General features: G+C 48.7%; 1 protein-coding gene across 1 annotated transcript in view; it reads left to right on the top strand.

Annotated features, from left to right (window-relative positions):
- LOC136653060 (olfactory receptor 14I1-like) overlaps positions 1 to 3493 on the top strand; it is an 82409-nt gene extending 78916 nt beyond the window's left edge. The window contains exons 5-7 of the mRNA XM_066629985.1: positions 744 to 971; positions 2286 to 2477; positions 3383 to 3493. Of these exons, the coding sequence (XP_066486082.1) occupies positions 744 to 971; positions 2286 to 2477; positions 3383 to 3493 (531 nt within the window). The remainder of the gene's footprint in view (positions 1 to 743; positions 972 to 2285; positions 2478 to 3382) is intronic.
- The last annotated feature ends 16489 nt before the right edge of the window (positions 3494 to 19982 follow it).

The following is a 19982-nucleotide window of genomic DNA, read 5'->3' as shown; positions in this document are numbered from 1 at the left end:
ATCAAAATAGAAAAATGTTACCTTCTCTGCTTAACAGCAGAATAGACCTAGGCACACCCAACATATGCCATGCTTTCTGCAAGCACTCAGGTATTGGCATATCCTGCCAATTCCTATCCTACATTAAATCTTTCTGGGGATGAGCAGGTTACAGAGGTCACACTGGAAAAGCAGCACAATGGCCTGAGCCAGGCCACCTCATGTTGAACAAAGACCAGGTACAACAAACAAAGGCCTTCCTAGAAGGGTGAAAGGTCCCCATGCCCCACACATCCCAGGCTGCTTCATCTATGATGGGTCAATAAACTGTTGGGGAACCGAAAACAATTGCTGTATTCAACAATTCCATCTTGAAAGCAAAGTTCTGTTTGATACTCTCCAAAAAACAGAAAACCCCTCCCAACTTTGCTTCAATACAAAGCCTAGAACCAGTCTTTAGTCCTCATTCATGATGAAATGCTCACCACTAGATACCATCTCGCCAAACTAAGAGAGCACTCATTCCTGTTCTGAGCAGGTGTGTGAGATTCATTTCCAAAAGCAGCACCTGGAGTGACTCTCACCCAAGCCATCTGACGAACAGCTAACAAGGTTCAAGTGACTTGGATTCACCTGTTTTTGTTCAGTTGGTGTACGTGTGCATGCTTGTGCATGTGAGTGCATATCCACACACACACACACACATGCACACACACACAATCTTTCTATTTATCTGTCTTTCTATCTCTCAACTTCTGACCCAGATTAATTCATTCTTGAGAAACATCCATTTCAACAACAGTGCCGGGGAAGAAATTTCTCTCGACCATCAGGGAGAACTGGCAAATTCATTTGATATCATCAACACAGTCACATTCGCCAATTACTCCTTCAGGAGGATCCGTGTTGGCAGGATGGACCCCCAGGCTCCTGCAGGCAAAGAATTCACTTTGAATGGCAGTGACATTGTGTGGAATCCCAGTTTCAAGCAGGTGAGGAGGGTGATGCTGTTTTCTGAATCATTAATTGGGAGACTCAGAGCCCAATCCTGTGGTCAGCAGCACGGATCAGCGCCGCTGGCCACAGTTGCAAACATGCCATAAAGCACGTTTGCAGGGCTCACCGCCGGGCTCCCGCTGGTGCTAGCCCAGTGCCAGCTGGTGCTGGGCTAGCGCCGGGCGGTGACCAAGTTCCGCAGCTCAGTAGTCTACTGGACTGCCAAGCTGCGGAACGGGAGATGGGTGCGTGGACAAGAGCATGGACGAGGCGTTACAGGGAGGGGTGAGGCCAGTGGAGGTAGGCGGGAGGCTTGCCGAGGGGCGGGCAGGAGGTGTGTCGGGAGAGGGAGAGAGGCGGATCCACAGAGCTGTGCTCCGCAGGATCCAGGGCGCTCGTGGAAGTCTGCGTGCCCTACACTAGCGCCTTTACTTTAGTGCCGACCTTTTGGTCAATGCTAAAGAGAGTAGTCCCCTTCTCCCAAGGAACCTCCCGTGGTAGCCTGGGAGGTGCAGGATTCAGTGGCAGCCCTTTCGGGTGCAACCAATCCTGGGCACTGTGGGCAGCTCAGAATTGGGCTGTAAGGCTGTATTTCTATGAAAATGTACTTGGAGTGCGTTCCATTTAATTCAGTGGAAATGACTTGCCCAGGTATCCCCCCACAAACATGCTTGACACAAAAGACTTGGTTGAAACAGGGCCATGATTTATTCAATTACAAAGCTGTGCAGCGATTGGTGCAATGCAGCGGGTCCTGGCTATACTCCACCCCCCTTTAGTGCAGGCACCTAACTAGGAGGAGACAGTCCCTGTCTGAGCCCTCCTTTGGGCGAACCACCTTGACTCAGAACCTGAGTTTGCCCAAGGCTCCCCCAGGTTCTTCATCACCAACCCCTGGAAATGGGGTCCAGCCAGCTGAAATTGTGCTGCCCACCCTGAGCCAGGGAACCACGAAAGTGAGCATCCCAATTCCATTCTGGGGTCAAGAGAGGCTGCCCCCAATCCGGGTACACTTGGGGCTCAGCACTGGCCTTAACCCAGCCTGTTGCTTGCCTGAAGGTAGGCACCGGTTCCCTATTTCTTTGCCCGTTCCCGCACTACCCTGCCACACGGGGGGGCTAGCCTGGCTCTTAGCATCCCCTTGCCCCACCTAACAATCCCAGCAGGACCCGCTGCAAGTCTGACAGGAAGATATGTTTCCCAACCTCTGAGAGATGCATGCCATCTCCCCTGCAAAAGTGAGGCAGAGAGCTCACCATCTCTGGGTGGCGAAGCACTAGGCCACCAGCTGCCAACACTTCCCTCCCCAGGTGCGCATTCACCTTCCTTCTGCCTCTATCAACTCCAGCCAGACTAGTAGTACACCTCCAAACCCAACGCAGAAGCAGATCCGACCATATGATGATCAGGCCAGGTCTCCAGCTTCTCAGTGCAGCAAGGTCTTCTGCAGCCTGCCGCCTCAAGGACAGCCCCGTCCTCTGGCAAAGGTCATTACCTCCAAGGTGTATGAGAAGCACCTGTGGAGGAGGTGCTCCCTGTACACACTCCCATACCATGGGCAATAATTGCACTTGCTTCCTCCCCCTTCTGGTGGCCCACACACTAAAAGTTGTGTTTCCAGGCCCAGTTGAGATCCAAATTCCCTCCTGAGAGCTTGCCTGTGAGCCCAGAAGACAATGGAGTGGCCACAAATTAGTGCCCTCGCTGGTAGGAAAAGGCCCAAACCTGACAATTAAAGAAGGAAAAACAAAACCATGTGAGTAAACATGAATAATCAGGTGATAACTAAGATGACCCACCTGCCTTGGGTCGCGCATAGCTCTTAAATGCCCGAGATCTCCACCTACCTATTCTTTTGATCTCCCTACTATCCCAACCCATGCCAGCAACAGCCGTTGCTGCCCCATCCTAAATGAATGAAGGTCAAACTTGGCTGAGTCCTGGCCAAGGCCCTCCAAACACTTCCTCACCACAGCCAGGAACTTGAACCTGGTGAGGGGCTCCAGCCTCCTCTGCCCCATCAGGAGGCCATCATTTAACCTGGTGAGGGGCTCCAGCCTCTTCTGCCCAATCGGGAGGCCATCATTGACATCAGGGGATCCGCTCACTTTGCGTGCCTCTGGCGTCATGTTGGCCCCATTCCTAGCACAATGATGATCCTTCCACTTGTGCACAAAGAGCGGCCCATCAGACACGCCTCTTTGAGCCACATACTCACACAGCCTTGCCACCAGGCATCGTGGGGAGTTCCATACCCCATTCAGTTGGACCCACTGTCCATGACCAACCTGATCTGTCTTCGAACGCCTCAGCCTCAGCCTCACGCCAGTCTGGGTCCAGTGTACATCCGTGACCCATAAGGCATGCGCAAAGGTGTCCCACCTACTTGTGCCAAAACTTCACCCAGGTGGAAGGTCCCAAAAAAGAGAACAAGGGCGGCAGCCCTAAACAGCAGTGCTTCAATGGAGTGGAACACATGGCCATATCCTCCCGCATTGCTGATGTCACTCTAACATAATTCACCATTTGCACCCGAGCCCCCCAACCTTTGAAAATAGCCAATGCCTTGTCAAATGGTATCATTCACTGAAGTACTTCTGGGGATTGAGAGGTGGTGGATCAGGTGCTTTCTTGGGTACTACACCCAAAGGAGAGATGTGAAGGTGCGGCAAGGGAGGTAAATGAAAAGGGGGGCTTAGGACCCTGCCTGCCTCAACCTCCTTTCCTATCTTCCTCCTCACCACATCTTCACAACCAGCCACTGATTTCAAATTATTGGCCCAAGCTGCAATCCTAGGTGACAAACAAGGAATACGAAACCCCAAAGAAAACCCAGCACCAATAAACTCGGCAGCTACCCGATCAGGGTATGTGGCCAGGCAACAGAGAAGGTAACCCACCTTAATTGGACTAGGACCCTGTACCTGCAGCGGTGCTGCTAGAGCCCCCTCCATTACTGAAGCCCCCACTTGATTTAGAGTACCTGGCTTTTGAGCAGTTGCAGCTGGGGTGGCGCACGCCACAGACTCTGCAACTGTGCGCAAAACTGCATAGCCTCCTGGAACAGCGACCTGAGTTGTTAAACTCCCAGCAGACATGGGGGTGTTGAACCCCATGGCCCCTTTGCAGGGCCTGGGAATATAAGCCCAGGTTGTGTGATGGCCACTGTGGTGGTAGCTAGTCCCTCATGCCCTCCCACCCCTTGGGATGTGAGTGAGGTAATCTCCTGTGCTCCAAGAGATTCCTCCATGCATCCAGTACTTCCTTCATCTAAAGGCAGGCCTTGCATGCGCTGATGTGGCTGGGCTCTGCCCTCCCTTGTGTTGTGTGCATTTCCATGTTCACCTGGTGGAATCCGTGCCACTGCATCCTGCCTTTGAGTTGAAATCCTGGAGTCTTGAGCCTCTGATGACTGTGCAACAGGTTCCCCAGGCAGTCTTTGCAGCATACCTGTAATGGTTGAAAGCTGGGAGAGAATGGACTGCATGAGTGTTCCATCCCCATGCTGTGGTCCACCACTGTGGGAAGGAGCCAATGATGAGGATGAGGATGCGGAGGATGATGGGGGAACTGCTGGAGAAGCAGGCCCCACTGAAGGGACAACAGCCGCCCGACTTTCTGCTAGGGCCCTTTCCAAAAATCCCACCCTTACCCTGAGGCTCCTGTTAGATTCCTCATCCCCCTCATCAGATGGAGGAAGGTGCAAGTGCACCTTACTGGGGGGTTGGCCGGTTGCCCCCCTCCCTGATTTCTGAACTCTTTTTGGCATGCCTAAGGATCCACCTACAACAAGCACCAGTTGCCTAAGCCCAGATTAAATCCAAGATTTTTTATCCCAAAGCAGCACTCACTCACTCACTCACTCACTCACTCACTCACTCACTCACTCACACACACACACACACACACACACACACACACTGCAAGACTCAGGCACAGGTGAGCTCAGGTGCCTTCCCTGCCCAGCCTACCAGTGCACCCCTCACTGCATTCTAATCAATTAAGAGGGGGGCAGTGGCTCCAGCAAGATCCTTTGTCACCTCTCCCTCCAACAAGGAGGGGTAAACAATGCAGAGGAGGAGGCTTAACAGCAGCAAAGCTCCTCAGTAGCTACCACAGGGAAGCTGCAACCCACCCCGTTACCAGTTCCCCCTCCTCAGCCAAGGAGGCTGAACAGAAACACCATGTGGCTGCCACCCAGCAATGGCAGGGGAATCAGCAACAAAGCACCGCAGTAGCTACCACAGGGAAGCTGCAACCCACTGCTGGTCCCAGATTCCCAGCCCCTCTGGCCTGCCACTCTGGCCCCTCGTTGCCTCAACGCCGCAGCTCCCCACTGCTCCTTCCACTGCTGCTGAGGAACCAAGAGGCTGGGGGAAGCTTGGGTGCTAGCCTTTAAACTGCACACCCCAGGCTTGCCCCCTCCCCTGACCAATAGCTGCTCAGCATGTCATGCAGGCGGGGAACCGGTAAAGTCTCCCTCCACCTGCGGCCACAGCTGGAGGGCTTTTCTGAGTAGACATGAACAGGATGTTACTCTAACAGCCCAATCTGAACATGCCAGTGCACCTCCAGGACTAGTGTCTATGGTTCTTCTTAGATGATGCCCCAGTCCAGATGTGTTGAGAGTTGCCATCCTGGCCAGAATAGGCTTGTTCACCAAGGGGAGCCGATTTGCTGCTATGATTGTGTCCAGTGCTCTGAAGATTTGATTTCAGTGCAGATGGGTAAGTAAAAGAGCGCAAAGTTACATCATCATCATCATCATCATCATCATCATCATCATCGTTGTTGTTGTTGTCGTTGTCGTTGTCGTTGTCATTGTCATTGTCGTTATCATTAACATTATCATTTTTAGCATTATTACTACATGAGGATGAACAAAATGTTTGCTCAGTCCTGGGAGGGGGCCGGAATGGGGGAGGAGGCCTCCTCTGAATTCTCACCCATGTCCTGGGCCTTAAAATCCTACATGGGGCTACTTGTTCTGCACCTATGAATAAGCTTGCACAGTTCCAAGTAGACCTATAGAGTCTGCTGGGGATTGATAAGGAGTAAGGGAACAAATTCTCCCTTACCGCAAGATCTCCAGCTGCCTCCATTCCTGCCCTGGGTACAGTGGAGGCTGCATATTGAGATATGCTTATTTTTTCAGATGCTGAACAGTGTGACAAATGCCCAGAACATCAGTACCCAAACAGTCGCAAGGATCAGTGCATCCCCAAAGTTTTAATCTTTCTATCCTACGAAGAGAACTTGGGAATCATTTTGTCATCCTTTACTCTTTTCCTTGCCCTGCTGACAGTTGTGGTGATGTGGAGCTTCATTCAACACCGGAATACTCCCATTGTCAAGGCCAACAACTGGGGCATCACCTGTACTCTTCTCTCTTCTCTGCTGCTCTGCTTTCTGTGTTCCTTCCTATACCTTGGTTGGCCTGGGAAGGTGACCTGCCTTCTCCGCCAGACAGTATTTGGCATTGTCTTCTCTGTTGCTGTGTCTTGTGTGTTGGCCAAAACCATCACCGTCGTTTTGGCTTTCATGGCCACCAAGCCAGGAAACAGCATGAGGAAGTGGGTGGGGAAGAGGCTGGCAGTCTCAGTCATCATTCTGTGTTCTCTCATTCAAGCTGGCCTCTGTGCAGTGTGGCTGGCAACATCTCCCCCCTTCCCAGAGTTTGACATGCACTCCTCCATTGACCAAATAATTATACAATGCAACGAAGGTTCAGTCTTCATGTTCTACATTGTTCTGGGCTACATGGGATTTCTGGCCATGATCTGCTTCACTGTGGCTTTCTTCGCCAGGAAGCTGCCTGATACTTTTAATGAAGCCAAACTGATCACCTTCAGCATGTTGGTGTTCTGCAGTGTTTGGGTATCTTTTGTCCCCAGCTACCTGAGCACCAGGGGGAAACACATGGTGGCTGTGGAGGTCTTCTGCATCTTGACCTCCAGTGGTGGGTTGCTGAGTTGCATCTTTCTTCCCAAATTCTACATCATTATTCTGAGGCCTGAGCTAAATACTAGAGCCCAACTCGTACGAAAGAAGGCTACTAGTCCATGACTTTTGGAATTGATCTTGTCATACTTTCCGTCCCCAGCGTTTCTTTCTCATTTATTACTGAACAATTAAAAAGTAAACAGAAAATACTGAACGAAATACACAAGGTTTACAAAATATGTTAAGAAGCAATCTATAGAGGTGTATATTTCTGGTGAGTAAGACAGGATTACCATCTAAATTTTACTGAATAAAATGCGCTTACTTCTGAGTATGGTAAATACCTTCATTTTCAAACATCTCTGTATGAATATTTATAATAAAATTTGCAAACCATCTCTACTAAAACATTCAAGTCTTACAAATATATGCATATGCAGTTGTCATCTATAAGCCATTTGTTCAAATTGTTTCTAAACAATGCATGGAGTTTATGTATCTGTTCCACACCCCCTCCCACACATAAGAACATAAGAACAGCCCCACTGGATCAGGCCATAGGCCCATCTAGTCCAGCTTCCTGTATCTCACAGCGGCCCACCAAATGCCCCAGGGAGCACACCAGATAAAAAGAGACCTCATCCTGGTGCCCTCCCTTGCATCTGGCATTCTGACATAACCCATTTCTAAAATCAGGAGGTTGCGCATACACATCATGGCTTGTACCCCGTAATGGATTTTTCCTCCAGAAACTTGTCCAATCCCCTTTTAAAGGCGTCTAGGCTAGATGCCAGCACCACATCCTGTGGCAAGGAGTTCCACAGACTGACCACACGCTGAGTAAAGAAATATTTTCTTTTGTCTGTCCTAACCCGCCCAACACTCAATTTTAGTGGATGTCCCCTGGTTCTGGTATTATGTGAGAGTGTAAAGAGCATCTCCCTATCCACTCTGTCCATCCCCTGCATAATTTTATATGTCTCAATCATGTCCCCCCTCAGGCGTCTCTTTTCTAGGCTGAAGAGGCCCAAACGCCGTAGACTTTCCTCATAAGGAAGGTGCCCCAGCCCTGTAATCATCTTAGTCGCTCTCTTTTGCACCTTTTCCATTTCCACTATGTCTTTTTTGAGATGCGGCGACCAGAACTGGACACAATACTCCAGGTGTGGCCTTACCATCGATTTGTACAACGGCATTATAATACTAGCTGTTTTGTTCTCAATACCCTTCCTAATGATCCCAAGCATAGAATTGGCCTTCTTCACTGCCGCTGCAAATATGGAAACCTCTGATATGGGTGTGGAAACCTCTGATATGGGTTTCCGCATATATGGAAACCTCTTCACACGCGCGCATATATGGAAACCTCTGATATGGGTGTAGAGGAAATTAACGATTACCTCCTTAATATTCAATCAGGAGAGGTCAGCCAATCAAGACAGAGGGCAGCCTGAAGGTCAATAATCTAAATCTTTATTTAAAAGCAGCTGCCTGGCACACACATCAGCACCCCTGACCTAAGTCAGTAGTGAAGTCATGTGCATGCCCAAAACAAAACTACATGCACCTTTATAACTTTTCGAGCATTCCTATTTATCAAGACTATCCCCCTTTCTGCATATAATTAAGCGAGCAGAATTCACCTTGTTTCCCAACTTGGGCATGTGCAAAAATGTGTCGTTTTGAATTTCTATATCCTAAAGAACAGATGAAGTAGAAGAAACAATGCTGGCTCTACAGACAGGGCTTGATACAATTTTGGTATGCAGACATAAATATAACCAGCTGATCACTGGTGTAACTCAGGGGTGTCCAAACATTTTGGCAGGAGGATCACATCATCTCTCTGACACTGTGTTGGGGGCTGGGAAACAAAAGAATTAATTTACTTTTCAAATTTGAATAAATGAATACATTAGAGATGGAACTTCTATGAATGAATGAATGTCTTGCAATAGCTCAAGTCTTATAAAAGGCCTTGTACAAAGCAAGGCTGGCCTTTCTTTCGCTGCTGCAGCTGCATCACAGTCGTGAAACAGGACGCAGTGGAGGGACCCCTTGTCCCACAGCTCACGCGAGAGGTCAAACAGTTGCCTTCACGCTGAGAGCGGTTGCGTTGGGCCAGCATGGACTCCAGCAAGTCTCCAGAGGGCAGAAGCTCATTGGAGACTGGGGAACTGCTCGTGGGCCAGAGTGGGAGTCCCTGAGGGCTACAAGTGGCCCCCAGATCAGGGTTTAGGCACCCCTGGTGAAACATTCTTCCCCAGCACCCAGGGTAGTGACAGCATGATGTCACATGATATCAAGATGTCACTTCTGGGTTCTTCCCAAATGGTGAAACACTCGCTGCTGTGGCTTAATGGCCCCAGTCCTTCTCCTGTGAAGGGAGCCTCTACAGAAGAAAAAATGGAGCTTGTGAAGCCAGCAGTACCTCCTCTAACACTAGACAAAGCTCATTCCTATTCATCTTCAGCGATGCAGGTATGAGGAAATTTTCCACCAGCCTTCTGGAGGTGAAGGTAAAGTAGCTGATTTTTTTCCTCCTGACAGTCATGGCTTTTGATTTTTGATACATTGTCATTGGCCATCCACTTTGCTACGAGGCCATGATGAACAAGAGAGCCTGCCTTCAGCGGGCTGTCAGTGCCTGGATCACTGGTCTTGTCCGTGCTGCAACACACATAGCCAGCACATTCTCCATCCCTTTCCGTTCTCATGTTCTCAGTCATGTCTTCTGTGAAATCCCAGCATTACTGAAGCTCCCCTGTTCACTTACACCTTGTTCAAAGTGGGTTTCTGGTAGTTAGTCGTGGCACAACATTGGAGGCTTTATGTTCATTGTTGCAGCCTATGTGTACATCTTCTCTGCGGTGCTGAGAAACCCCTCCAAACGGAAAACGTAAAGCTTCTCCTCTTGCATGCCCCACCGCACTGTTTTCTCACTCTGTGTTTACTAGAGCTTTTGCTTATACAGCGCCTCTCACTGTCAACTGAAGGGAACCTAGTCTTTGTTCTTACATACATCATAGTTTCTTCAGTGATGAATCCAATACTCTAAACTAGTATGAGAAAAAAGCATGTCAAAATTGCAGTCTGGAAGCTCTTTTATTACCAGGCAATCTTTTAAGACAAGTGAAGCATGTGCAGGTGGGTTGGAATCTTTCAGGGAAGTTCAGGGAACAAGCATAGGAGACAATAGCACAAGCCACAGGAATGTCTTGAAAAGATGAAGGAGATGAAGGTAAAGCATAATGATAGATAACTTTTATTGTGGGAATGACCATACTTTTCAAGAAAAAAGGAATTCATAGTAAAATACAATGCAATCTATTTAGCAATCGCTCACTTGCCTGAAAGTTTAATGTAAGTAGTTTCTAGGTTGAAGGAGGGAAAAGAATAGGAAAAGGGGGTGGCATAATGGAATAAACAAAGGAGGGGAGAAAAGAGGACCTTGGGAAGTAAGGAAGTCAGGAGGATCTGTTAATCCTGAACAGTCCTCCCTATGGAACATAAGAAGAGCCCTGCTGGATCAGGCCCAGGGCCCATCTAGTCCAGCTTCCTGTATCTCACAGCAGCACACCAAATGCCTCAGGGAGCCCACAAGATACTCACATCTTGATGCCACTCACCTGCATCTGCCATTCTATTTATGCTTTCACCCCCCAAAGGAACATCATCAAAACCCATTCCTTGTTACCAGCAGTGCTTCCGCAAACATATGTAACATGTGTTTATGGGATGAATGCAATTGTGTGCAGAGGCCTGTTCCACCATGTAATTCAGTGGGGAAAGGGCACTGGACATGAGGGTGAAAGGTGAAACCAAAGGGATTGATTTTCCTGCCCCAATCCCAAAGGGGATTCCCAGCTGGGGCTGCCTGAACAGTCTCCCTGACCTTAAAGGGTGCCCTTGCAGATGGAAATAAAGCTATGAGGCCAGCACCTGGCATGCAGGCAGCTGTTTGGAAGGAAACAGGGCATGGGAGCCAAGTTGCCTTTCTGGGAGGGAAGGGGTGCTTAGAAAGAGAAGTGCCTCCCAAATTTAGCTGATAACCTGCACTGGATCAGGTGTTTGGATAGCACTTGGAGAGAGAAGGATAGAAAGGAAAGGGGACTTGGGAGTGTCAGTGATACCGCATGCTGGCTGGCATGGTGGTGTGTGGATGGGGACTGGAATTGGGATGAGAAAATGAAGCTCCAGCAGGTTAATGCTCCACAGGCCAACAGCAAGGCAGGATGCACACAGCATCAAAAGATATATGGTACTAGGAGTGTGTATTTGTACACATAGCAGAATGGCTGCAGCTGAGTGAAGAACTAACTCCTTCCTGCCTAATTTGGTTTGGCCTTGACCTTCATCCCTTGGAATCTAACCAAGGAAACAGAGACACTCATCACAATCACCATCTTCACAAAGTGTTCAGCCTCAGACATGCCTGGTTCTGGCATCCTGCTGCCAACTACTTCGGAGTCATTGATTGTGGGAGAGCTGGCTGCATGCCCAGAAGGCATGGAAAAGGAGAGCTTGTAGGTAACCAGGCAGGCACAGTCCATGGCAGGAGGGGCTCTTCACTGTGAAGGGAGAGAAATGGGGCAGCTTATGGAACCTGATGAGGTCAGCCTGGGTTATAAAAAACCCACAGCACTAGCTGGTTCAAAGTACCTCAGCTGAGGTGGGCTCCCTACCTCCAAGCCAATAGGCAGAAGGGAGGCCCCACCTGGGAAGCAGACCAAACTGCTCGGTTGGAGATGGCCCAGGGTGCAGATAACCCTGTTCTCACTCTATTTCTGAAGCTCTTCTCCTTGGGCGCTTTAGCCAGGAGGCCCTGGTGTGAAGGGTAGATGTTCCTGCTGCTACACTCCACACAAAGCACTGACCAAAAACAAAGAGACCATTGGCAAAATTGCACCTGATTCACAGCCTTTTAGAATTGCGTCTAAGGAATGAACTGGGGAGCATCACTGTTGAGAAAAGTCTCTGAAAAAGCTTCTAAATGTGCAAGAAGATATTTTATTTTACTGATTCCCAGGTCGGTCGGTCGGTCGGTCTGTCCAACCCCTATTTGATTGACAATGGATGGAAATTTAATAACACAAGCTGTAGGATACACCTCTTTTGCTTCTAGGGGTTTGGAACACGCAGGGAACAGTTTCATGCACTCCTCCCTCCACCAAGAACATTGCCTTGACGGCTGTGCCAACCCCTCCAAGGACCCTGCTGGGTGGAGGTTCCCTAACTTGGCCTCAGAGTATCCCCATGGGGAGGAGGTTCCACCACACCTGTGCCTCCCCCATTGATCATCATGCTCCCTCCTTGAGCATGGAGTGGTGGGCTCTTTTCAGGCAGTGTCTCCAGCCAAAAGCCCTCATGTAGACCCCCCACCAACCTCTCATCACAGACCCTGCCTTCCTTAAATAGTTTCTTCTCCAGGCCCCCACCTCTCCTGTGTTCCTCCTTCTCAGTCCCACTCCCACAAATTGTGAGCCCCACACCCGCTGGCTTTGTTTCTCTACACTGGCCAGCTGCCACACCCTATAGGTTAGGCCAGGTTGGGGAATTATGTGCTGTCCTTGCAAGGCCTGTCATTAGAAGAGGAGGGCTTGGTCATGCTGGCATAACAGGCTGGATGAGGCAGCCTGGACAAACCTCAGCCTGATGGCAATAGTGCACTGTGGGTTCACTTGGATGCCCAGTGCTAGCCAGCCACATTGACCCCTTTGGGCTGACAAGGAAGGGAGCAGCAGACATCATTCTGATGCAACCTAGAGTCAGGTGTGGTTGCCCAAACTTGATTCAGGGGGAAGTAGAGAGGCAGCTCCATTTCCCCAATGTAGAATCCGCACAACTTAGGCCCAAATCCTAACCCACTTTCCAGCACTGGCATAACTATGCCAAAGGAACATGTGCTGCAGCCTGCACTTGGGTGTCACTCATGGAAGCCTCCTCAAAGTAAGGGAATGTTTGTTCCCTTACCTCAGAGCTGCATTGCCCTTCTGTCGGTGCTGGAAATTGGGTTAGGATTGTGCCCTTAGTGGGTTAGGGCCCTTAGTGGGTTAGTGGGTTAGGGCCCAATCCTATTCAATTTTCCAGTGCCTGTGCAGCTGTGCCAATGAGGCATGCACTGCATTTTGTGGTGAGGCAGTAATCACAGAGGACTCCTTAAGGTATGGGAACATTTGTTCCCTAACCTTGGGGCTACATTGCGGCTGCACCGGTGCTGGAAAATTGGATAGGATTGGGCCCTTCGTCCCTGCTGCAGTTCGAATTGTAATTTAAAAAGTTTTAAATGTATTTTATCTTGTTTTATTTGTTTTTTGTTTTAATGTTTATTTTGTTTTAATGTTTATTTGTATTTTACTTTGCATTGTATTTGAATGGCCCACCTCACCCCAGCAGTGTCTGTTCTAGTGGCTGTCTGCTGGTATTCATTTGTATCTTTTTAGATTGTGAGCCCTTTTGGGACAGGGAGCCATTTAGTTATTTGATTTTTCTCTGTAAACCGCTTTGTGAACTTTTAGTTGAAAAGCGGTATATAAATACTGTTATTATTATTATTATTGAATCCTGATTGTTAGTCACCTTGGGTGCCCTTTGGGGAAAAAGGTGGAATATAAATTTAATAAATAAGCAAATAAATAAATAGTTAATGAAGTGGCCTTTTCTACCATAGACCATTGCTCGTGTCTTTATTGTGGGGTGCAGGGTAATAGCAATTTCAACAATCATGGACTAATAGCCTTTTTCCGTATGAGCTGGGCTCTAGTGTTCAGCTCAGGCCTCAATAAAAGAATGTACAATTTGGGGAGAAAGATGCAATTCAACAACCCTGCACTAGAAGACAAGATGGAGAAGATCTCCACAGCCACCATGAGCTTCCCCTTGGTGCTCAAGTAGCTTGGGATAAAGGACACCCAAACACTGCAGAATACCAACATGCTGAAAGTGATCAGTTTGGCTTCATTAAAAGTATCAGGCAACTTCCTGGCCAAGAAAGCCACAGTGAAGCTGATCACAGCCAGAAATCCCATGTAGCCCAGGACAATGTAGAACATGAAGACTGAACCTTCATTGCATTGTGCAATGATTTGGTCAATCTGGGAGTGCGTGTCAAACTCTGGGAAGGGGGGAGAAGTTGCCAGCCACATTGCACAGATAGCAGCTTGAATGACAGAACACACAATGATGACTGAGACTGCCAGCCTCTCCCCCACCCACTTTATCATCCTATTTCCTGGCTTGGTGGCCATGAAGGCCAAAACAACAGTGATGGTTTTGGCCAATATACAAGACACGGCAACAGAGAAGACAATGCCAAATACTGTCTGGCGGAGAAGACAGGTCACCTTCCCAGGCCAACCAAGGAATAGGAAGGAACACAGAAAGCAGAGCAGCAGAGAAGAGAGAAGAGTGCAGGTGATGCCCCAGTTGTTGGCCTTGACAATGGGAGTATTCCGGTGTTGAATGAAGCTCCACATCACCACAACTGTCAGCAAGGCAAAGAAAAGAGCAAAGGAAGACAAAATGATTCCCAAGGGCTCTTCGTAGGATAGAAAGACTAAATCTTTGTTAATGCACCGATCCTTGTGACTGTTTGGGTGCTGATGTTCTGGGCATTTGTCACACTGTTCTGCATCTGAAAGAAATAAGAAGTCTCAATGTTTCTAGAGTGGATATGAGTCTAGTCCTGAGGTAGTCAATCTGTGGGTTCCGCCTCCCTAGCCTCCAGGGGCATCACCAGGTATCTTGGAGAAAGAGGCTGGGCTGGGCTGCTCTGCTCAGCTGCACGTGCTGCCTGCTGACTTGCTGCTTTTCTGCAGCTGTGAACGAGGTGGGTGGGGCAGCGTGAGGCTGGGAGGGCATGTGAAACATGGTGGGGGAGGTGGGAGAGAAGGCTGGCTGGGCGGGCAGGCAGAGGTGCAGCATCACATCATGGAACTCTCTCCATGTGCAACCTTGCCCCAAGGACTACATTTCCCAGTGTGCCCCTCGCCCTGGACATCCTGGGATTGGTCAAGACTGCTTGGAAAGGAAGGAGCCAGCCTGCTCCTAGTGGGGAGTGTCTCCTAGTGGGGAGTGTCCAAATGCCCCGGCCTGCATCCCTCCCTCTTGCCTGGGGGAATAAGGGTGGCATCTGCATGTTGGGTGTATGTGTGTGAGCAGCTCCCATCTACTTTGGGGTGAGTTGTAATCTTGCTGTATGTGGTTGCAATCCTTTCCACACTTTCCTGGGACTAAGCCCCATTGACTCCAATGGGGCTTACTTCTGAGTAGACCTACATAGGCTTGGGGTCTGTGTCAGCTTAACCAAGGATCCTCACCTTTCTCTTTTTCCTCCCCCTTCAAAAAAGAAAAAAAAGCCACCCTTGATGGCTTTGTCTCCAAAAATTAAAAATAAAAATCCCCATTCCTTTTAGCCATTCCCCTTTCTCCTCCTGCCTCCTTTTTTTTTTTTTTTTTTTTTTTTGGGGGGGGGGGTACTCTGTTGGCTGCTATTGGTTTTCAGAAAATTTGGATCAACTATGAAAACCGACATAAATTGAGTAATAGAAATCATTTTATGCTTGGTTGAAAATGAAGTTTTAGAAATATTTGATAGGGCATTTAGATGATTGTATTACATATATATTATATTTGATATGATAAAATAAATGAAGGATGAATGAAAAATGATATTAAGGGGTAAATTTTGAAGAGGAAATTAAGATATGTAATGTTTTCTTAGTTTTAGTGATATATGATAATGATATATGATTTCCTGCACCCATTTTTTGTCTGTAGTGAAGTCTGTTATGTTTTCTGTGTTATTTGTTATGTGTGTTTGTTAACATTTGTTTTTGAAAAATTAAAAAAAAGAACATTTAGGTGCCAATATAGGAAAATATAGGAAGACTAATACTGGTGGCATTACGAAATGAGGTGCAAACATTAACTGTAATAAGGAAGGCTGGTGCAGAAACACCCTGTAACATAATTCTACAATTCACAAAGCCCTTAGAGCCCAATTCTGTGGTCCACACCGCACCTCCACGGCGCAGACCACAGTCGCAAACGTGCCGTAAGGTTCACTGCCAGACTCCTGCCGGAGATGGCTCAGCTCCGGCCGGCGCTGAGCCACTGCCTGGCGGACGCCTGTGTTCTGCGGCTCGGCGGTGCCTGTGACTGCTAGGCTGCGGAATGAGGAATGGGGTGGGGACTTGGGCGTTCCGGGGATGGGGGAGACCAGTGTGACGTGGGGAGGGGGAGGGGCAGGGAGGCCGGTTTGACGTGGGGAGGGGTGTGTGCCAGAGGCGTGCCAGGGGGCAGGCAGGAGGAGGATCTGTGGAGCTCTGCTCCACAGGATCCTAGGCGCTTGTGAAGGCCATGTTCCTTACAGGAGCACCTTTACTTTAGTGGCACCCAAAGGGCGCCGCTAAAGGGAGTAGCCCCATTGTGGGGCTGCCTCCCTTACCCGGGGGAAGGGGACGAACGTCCCCTACTCCCAAGTTGCCTCCTGCGGTAGTGGGGGAGGCACTGGATGCAGTGGCAGCCCTCATGGTGCTGCCAAGCGGAGGCGCCCCAGGCAGACCAGGATTGGGCTGCTCCTTAGGATTGGGCTGTTAATCCCACTGAGGTCAGGCCAGATTTACAAGTGAAAGAAATTTGACCAACTGGGGTTATATGCAGCTGACATCACTTTTAAGTAATATTATTTCCATTCACTCTTTCTCCAAAGAGCTGTTGCTCAGCTGCACTAAGCCCTGCAAACTTGTCTTATGGCACATTTGCCACAGTCCACGCCGGTGCTGTGCCGGCACGCACTGTATAAGATTGGGCCTTTAGACAACAGCATTTCCTTGTTCTTTTGTAAATGTGGAGCCAACAGTTCTGGAAACAGCATCAGCATCCCCACCTGCTTGAACCTGGGATTCCACACAATGGCACTTCCATTCAAGGTGAATTCTTGGCCAGCAGGAGCCTGGGGGTCCATCCACCCAACACAGATCCTCTTGAAGGAGGAATTGGGAAAAGTGACTGTGTTGATGAGATCGTATCCACCTGCCAGCTCCCCGTTGTTGTCAAAAAATATTTCTTCTCCAGCGCTATTGTTGAAATGGACATTTCTCAGGAAAGAGTGAAGCTGGGATGAAGACAAAACAGACACACATAGACTCTTTGTAAGAACTGAGACAACAGGTGGAGGAAAACAGGTGAGACCAAGTCGCACAGCCCTTCTAATTGCTTTTCAGCTGGCTTGTGTGAGTTGATATACAGCTTCCATTTTTGGAGATACACACTCAAATACAAACTCAGAATGGGCACTATTTTACTCGTAGATCCTGAAATAATGCTCTACGGTTTGCATTCTATAATAGAAGGAAAATAGAAATTAGTGAAGCACTTTCTATCTGAGCTACACTCTGAGGAGTTTTCAGATTTATGGAATTTTAAAACAGAACTAGACAAGAGGCATTCCAGTCAGTTGGGTGGCCTAACCACCCAATGCAGCTTCTGACCTGGTAACCCTCAAAAAGCACTGCCACTCACTGAGTTTCCTTATGCCTACCCATTGGTCAAACCTGTCCACCTGATCCTGAATTAGCTGATGTGCCGTTGGTTGGAGTCAGCAAGTTCTTTCTTCCAGGAGCCAGAGGATTACCCAGTTTTGCCCTCTCCCCATTCCTCTCACTGTCTTACCTGTTCCTGCTCAGCCTCCTCAGCCCTCAGAAAGCCTCTGGCGAGGGCAGCAGTGGGCATGGGCATTTGGGGTGGCATGACTGGGGGCAGTGGCACTCCCCAGATGTGCTGTCCAGGGTGACTTGACCCCGTGGACTCCATCTAGGTATACCACTGGTTATCAGGTCCTTTTTTTCCAACAACTACAAGGTGAACTGTGAAATTGTCTCAGGACTCTGGATCCCAGGTATGACCAACAGAATCTTAAATTTGCTTCAGTGCCTCATTCTTAGGGTCAACTTACTGCCCAATCGTAACATTCTCAAGTGGAGTAATACCAGATTGGCCTCCACTGTAGGATGAGAGACTGTTGGAGATCTCCCCAATGGCAGACCTCCCATCATCAGAATGGGACAAATGCCCCAGGTGCAGAGCTTTGTACACCTTTAGGATCAAGTGGAAAACTCTCTGAGTCTCTTGACGTAGTCAGAAACTGTGCTTTCGGTTTAAAGCATCGAGGAAGCCACAGAAAGCTTCCTTGACGCTGCCTGGGGTCACACGAGGCTCTGTAACCTTCAGGTAAGTGGGAGGGGGGGTGGATTTGTACATGGGTGGATGGCACCATCCTGCGTGAGGGTGCACCATTGCGGACATTTGCCTGGGGTGTGTGGCAGGGGAGGTTCACCACTGGGTCTCCATGAGGGAAGGGCACAAAAAAGGAAGTGGAATGAAAAGAGGTTTGGGTTATAAGGCCCTAAAGAACTCATTTGCTCATCATCTCAGATCCCAATGGTCAAGATCCTCTTGTTTATTAAACCCTAAGTCCCATTCAGCAAACATGAATCCCAGGAAAGAAGGCAACAGTTTATCAGGACATAACACTTTGCATTGCACCACCGATGTCTTGCTCTCTCAACTCTGGCTAATGCAGTTTCACCCTCAAGTTGGGGTTTTACCAGATAATTACACCAGGGTGGGGGGTGCATATCATCTGAAGCACTACTCTGTATGTGCTGCTATTAATACTGTCAGCATGCTTGTAGTGGGGACATTCCGATGAATGTGACTTTCAAGTGATTTTGTGGGAAACCCTCCACAAAGTGGAAGAGTGAACAGTGAACTAAGTATAATCTGAAACACAAGAGAAGCATGAATTGCTGTTTTGCCCGAGATCAAGTGATGCCAAACTGTCTAGATGTAGGAGAGTTCTGGACATCTTTTAATACATAATGGTCAACATGAGCCATGAGCCATGAGTCATTTATGGTGACCGACCAATCCTCCTATTTTGTTTTGGGAATGGCTCCAATGCAAACAGCAAACCAAGTGATTTAGCCTGCAAACCTAAATAGATTTACAAGGGAGTAAGCGCCACTGAAGACAATGAAAAGTTCTGAGAAAATGTGTTTAGGATTGTGGTGTTTGTTTATGGCCAGCTAATGCAGACATTGTTTTATAGCTCCAAAAAGTCTAAATGCCTTCTGCACTGGAATAAGGTGACTGAAGGCCTGGTGCTATTGGGCTCCGCCATCAGCAGCACATCTTTACCACACAGACCGATGGTCACAAAAGTGCCATAAGTGTGTCAGCGCTACACCCATAGCCCTTGTTCTGGGTCTCAGTGCCAGAAAACGTGTCGGAGGAGTGTTGGGTGGTAAATATAGCCTGTGGTTGGCGGAAAAGCTTTTTGGGGCACAGGGAGAACAGAACAGGGTTGGGGGAGGTGAGGATCGGACCCAAAAGGGGGTGGAGACAGCAGAACCTGTCAACCTATCCTGTGTCCTCTCTGGGGCTGGGAAGCTCGACATGGGACTTCTTAGTTCTGTGCCAGTTAAAGAGTTGGCAAAACTCTGAGAAAACCCATTGGGGCTTCAGCCACATTATTTGGGGTAAGGTAACACAAGTCCCCTTACTCTGAGGACACTCCTGCAGCTGCTCAGGTACCCATGGGATACCACAGTGGCCATTTCATTGCCATGGCTCCTCTGGGCACAAGGTTGGAGAAGCCCAGGGAAAAGGAGTGGGGGAAGGGGGGGCGAGGATCATTGCAATCATTCTTTCAAAACTCATGGCTCCTGTGAACTCTGTTGTTATTTGGGAGCTCTCATGGAACAACTGGTGCAAATGTGATTACTTCTGAGTACAGCTGCAAAGGATTGGGTCATCTTGGTAAGCCTCACAGCTACTGAGCATGACCCTACACCCTCCTGCTGTTTTTGTCCCCACTCTCACACAGTCCATCCCACCACTTCCCACTCTACTTACAGATGGGATGGGGACAGCAGGGGAGTGTTTGAAGGAATTCACATGCACACACAGTCCGGCTGAAGCTACATTTATTTTTCGCATCTAACGCGTACAGCAAAAAGACTCATGACTCGAGACTTTTTGAGTCGCAAAAAAGCACCAGG

Source organism: Tiliqua scincoides, chromosome 5 (genome assembly GCF_035046505.1).
Source record: "Tiliqua scincoides isolate rTilSci1 chromosome 5, rTilSci1.hap2, whole genome shotgun sequence".
In the NCBI taxonomy this organism is placed as follows: Eukaryota; Metazoa; Chordata; class Lepidosauria; order Squamata; family Scincidae; genus Tiliqua; species Tiliqua scincoides.
Note: the sequence above shows the minus strand (reverse complement) of the source record. Positions and strands in the feature narration are given on the sequence as shown.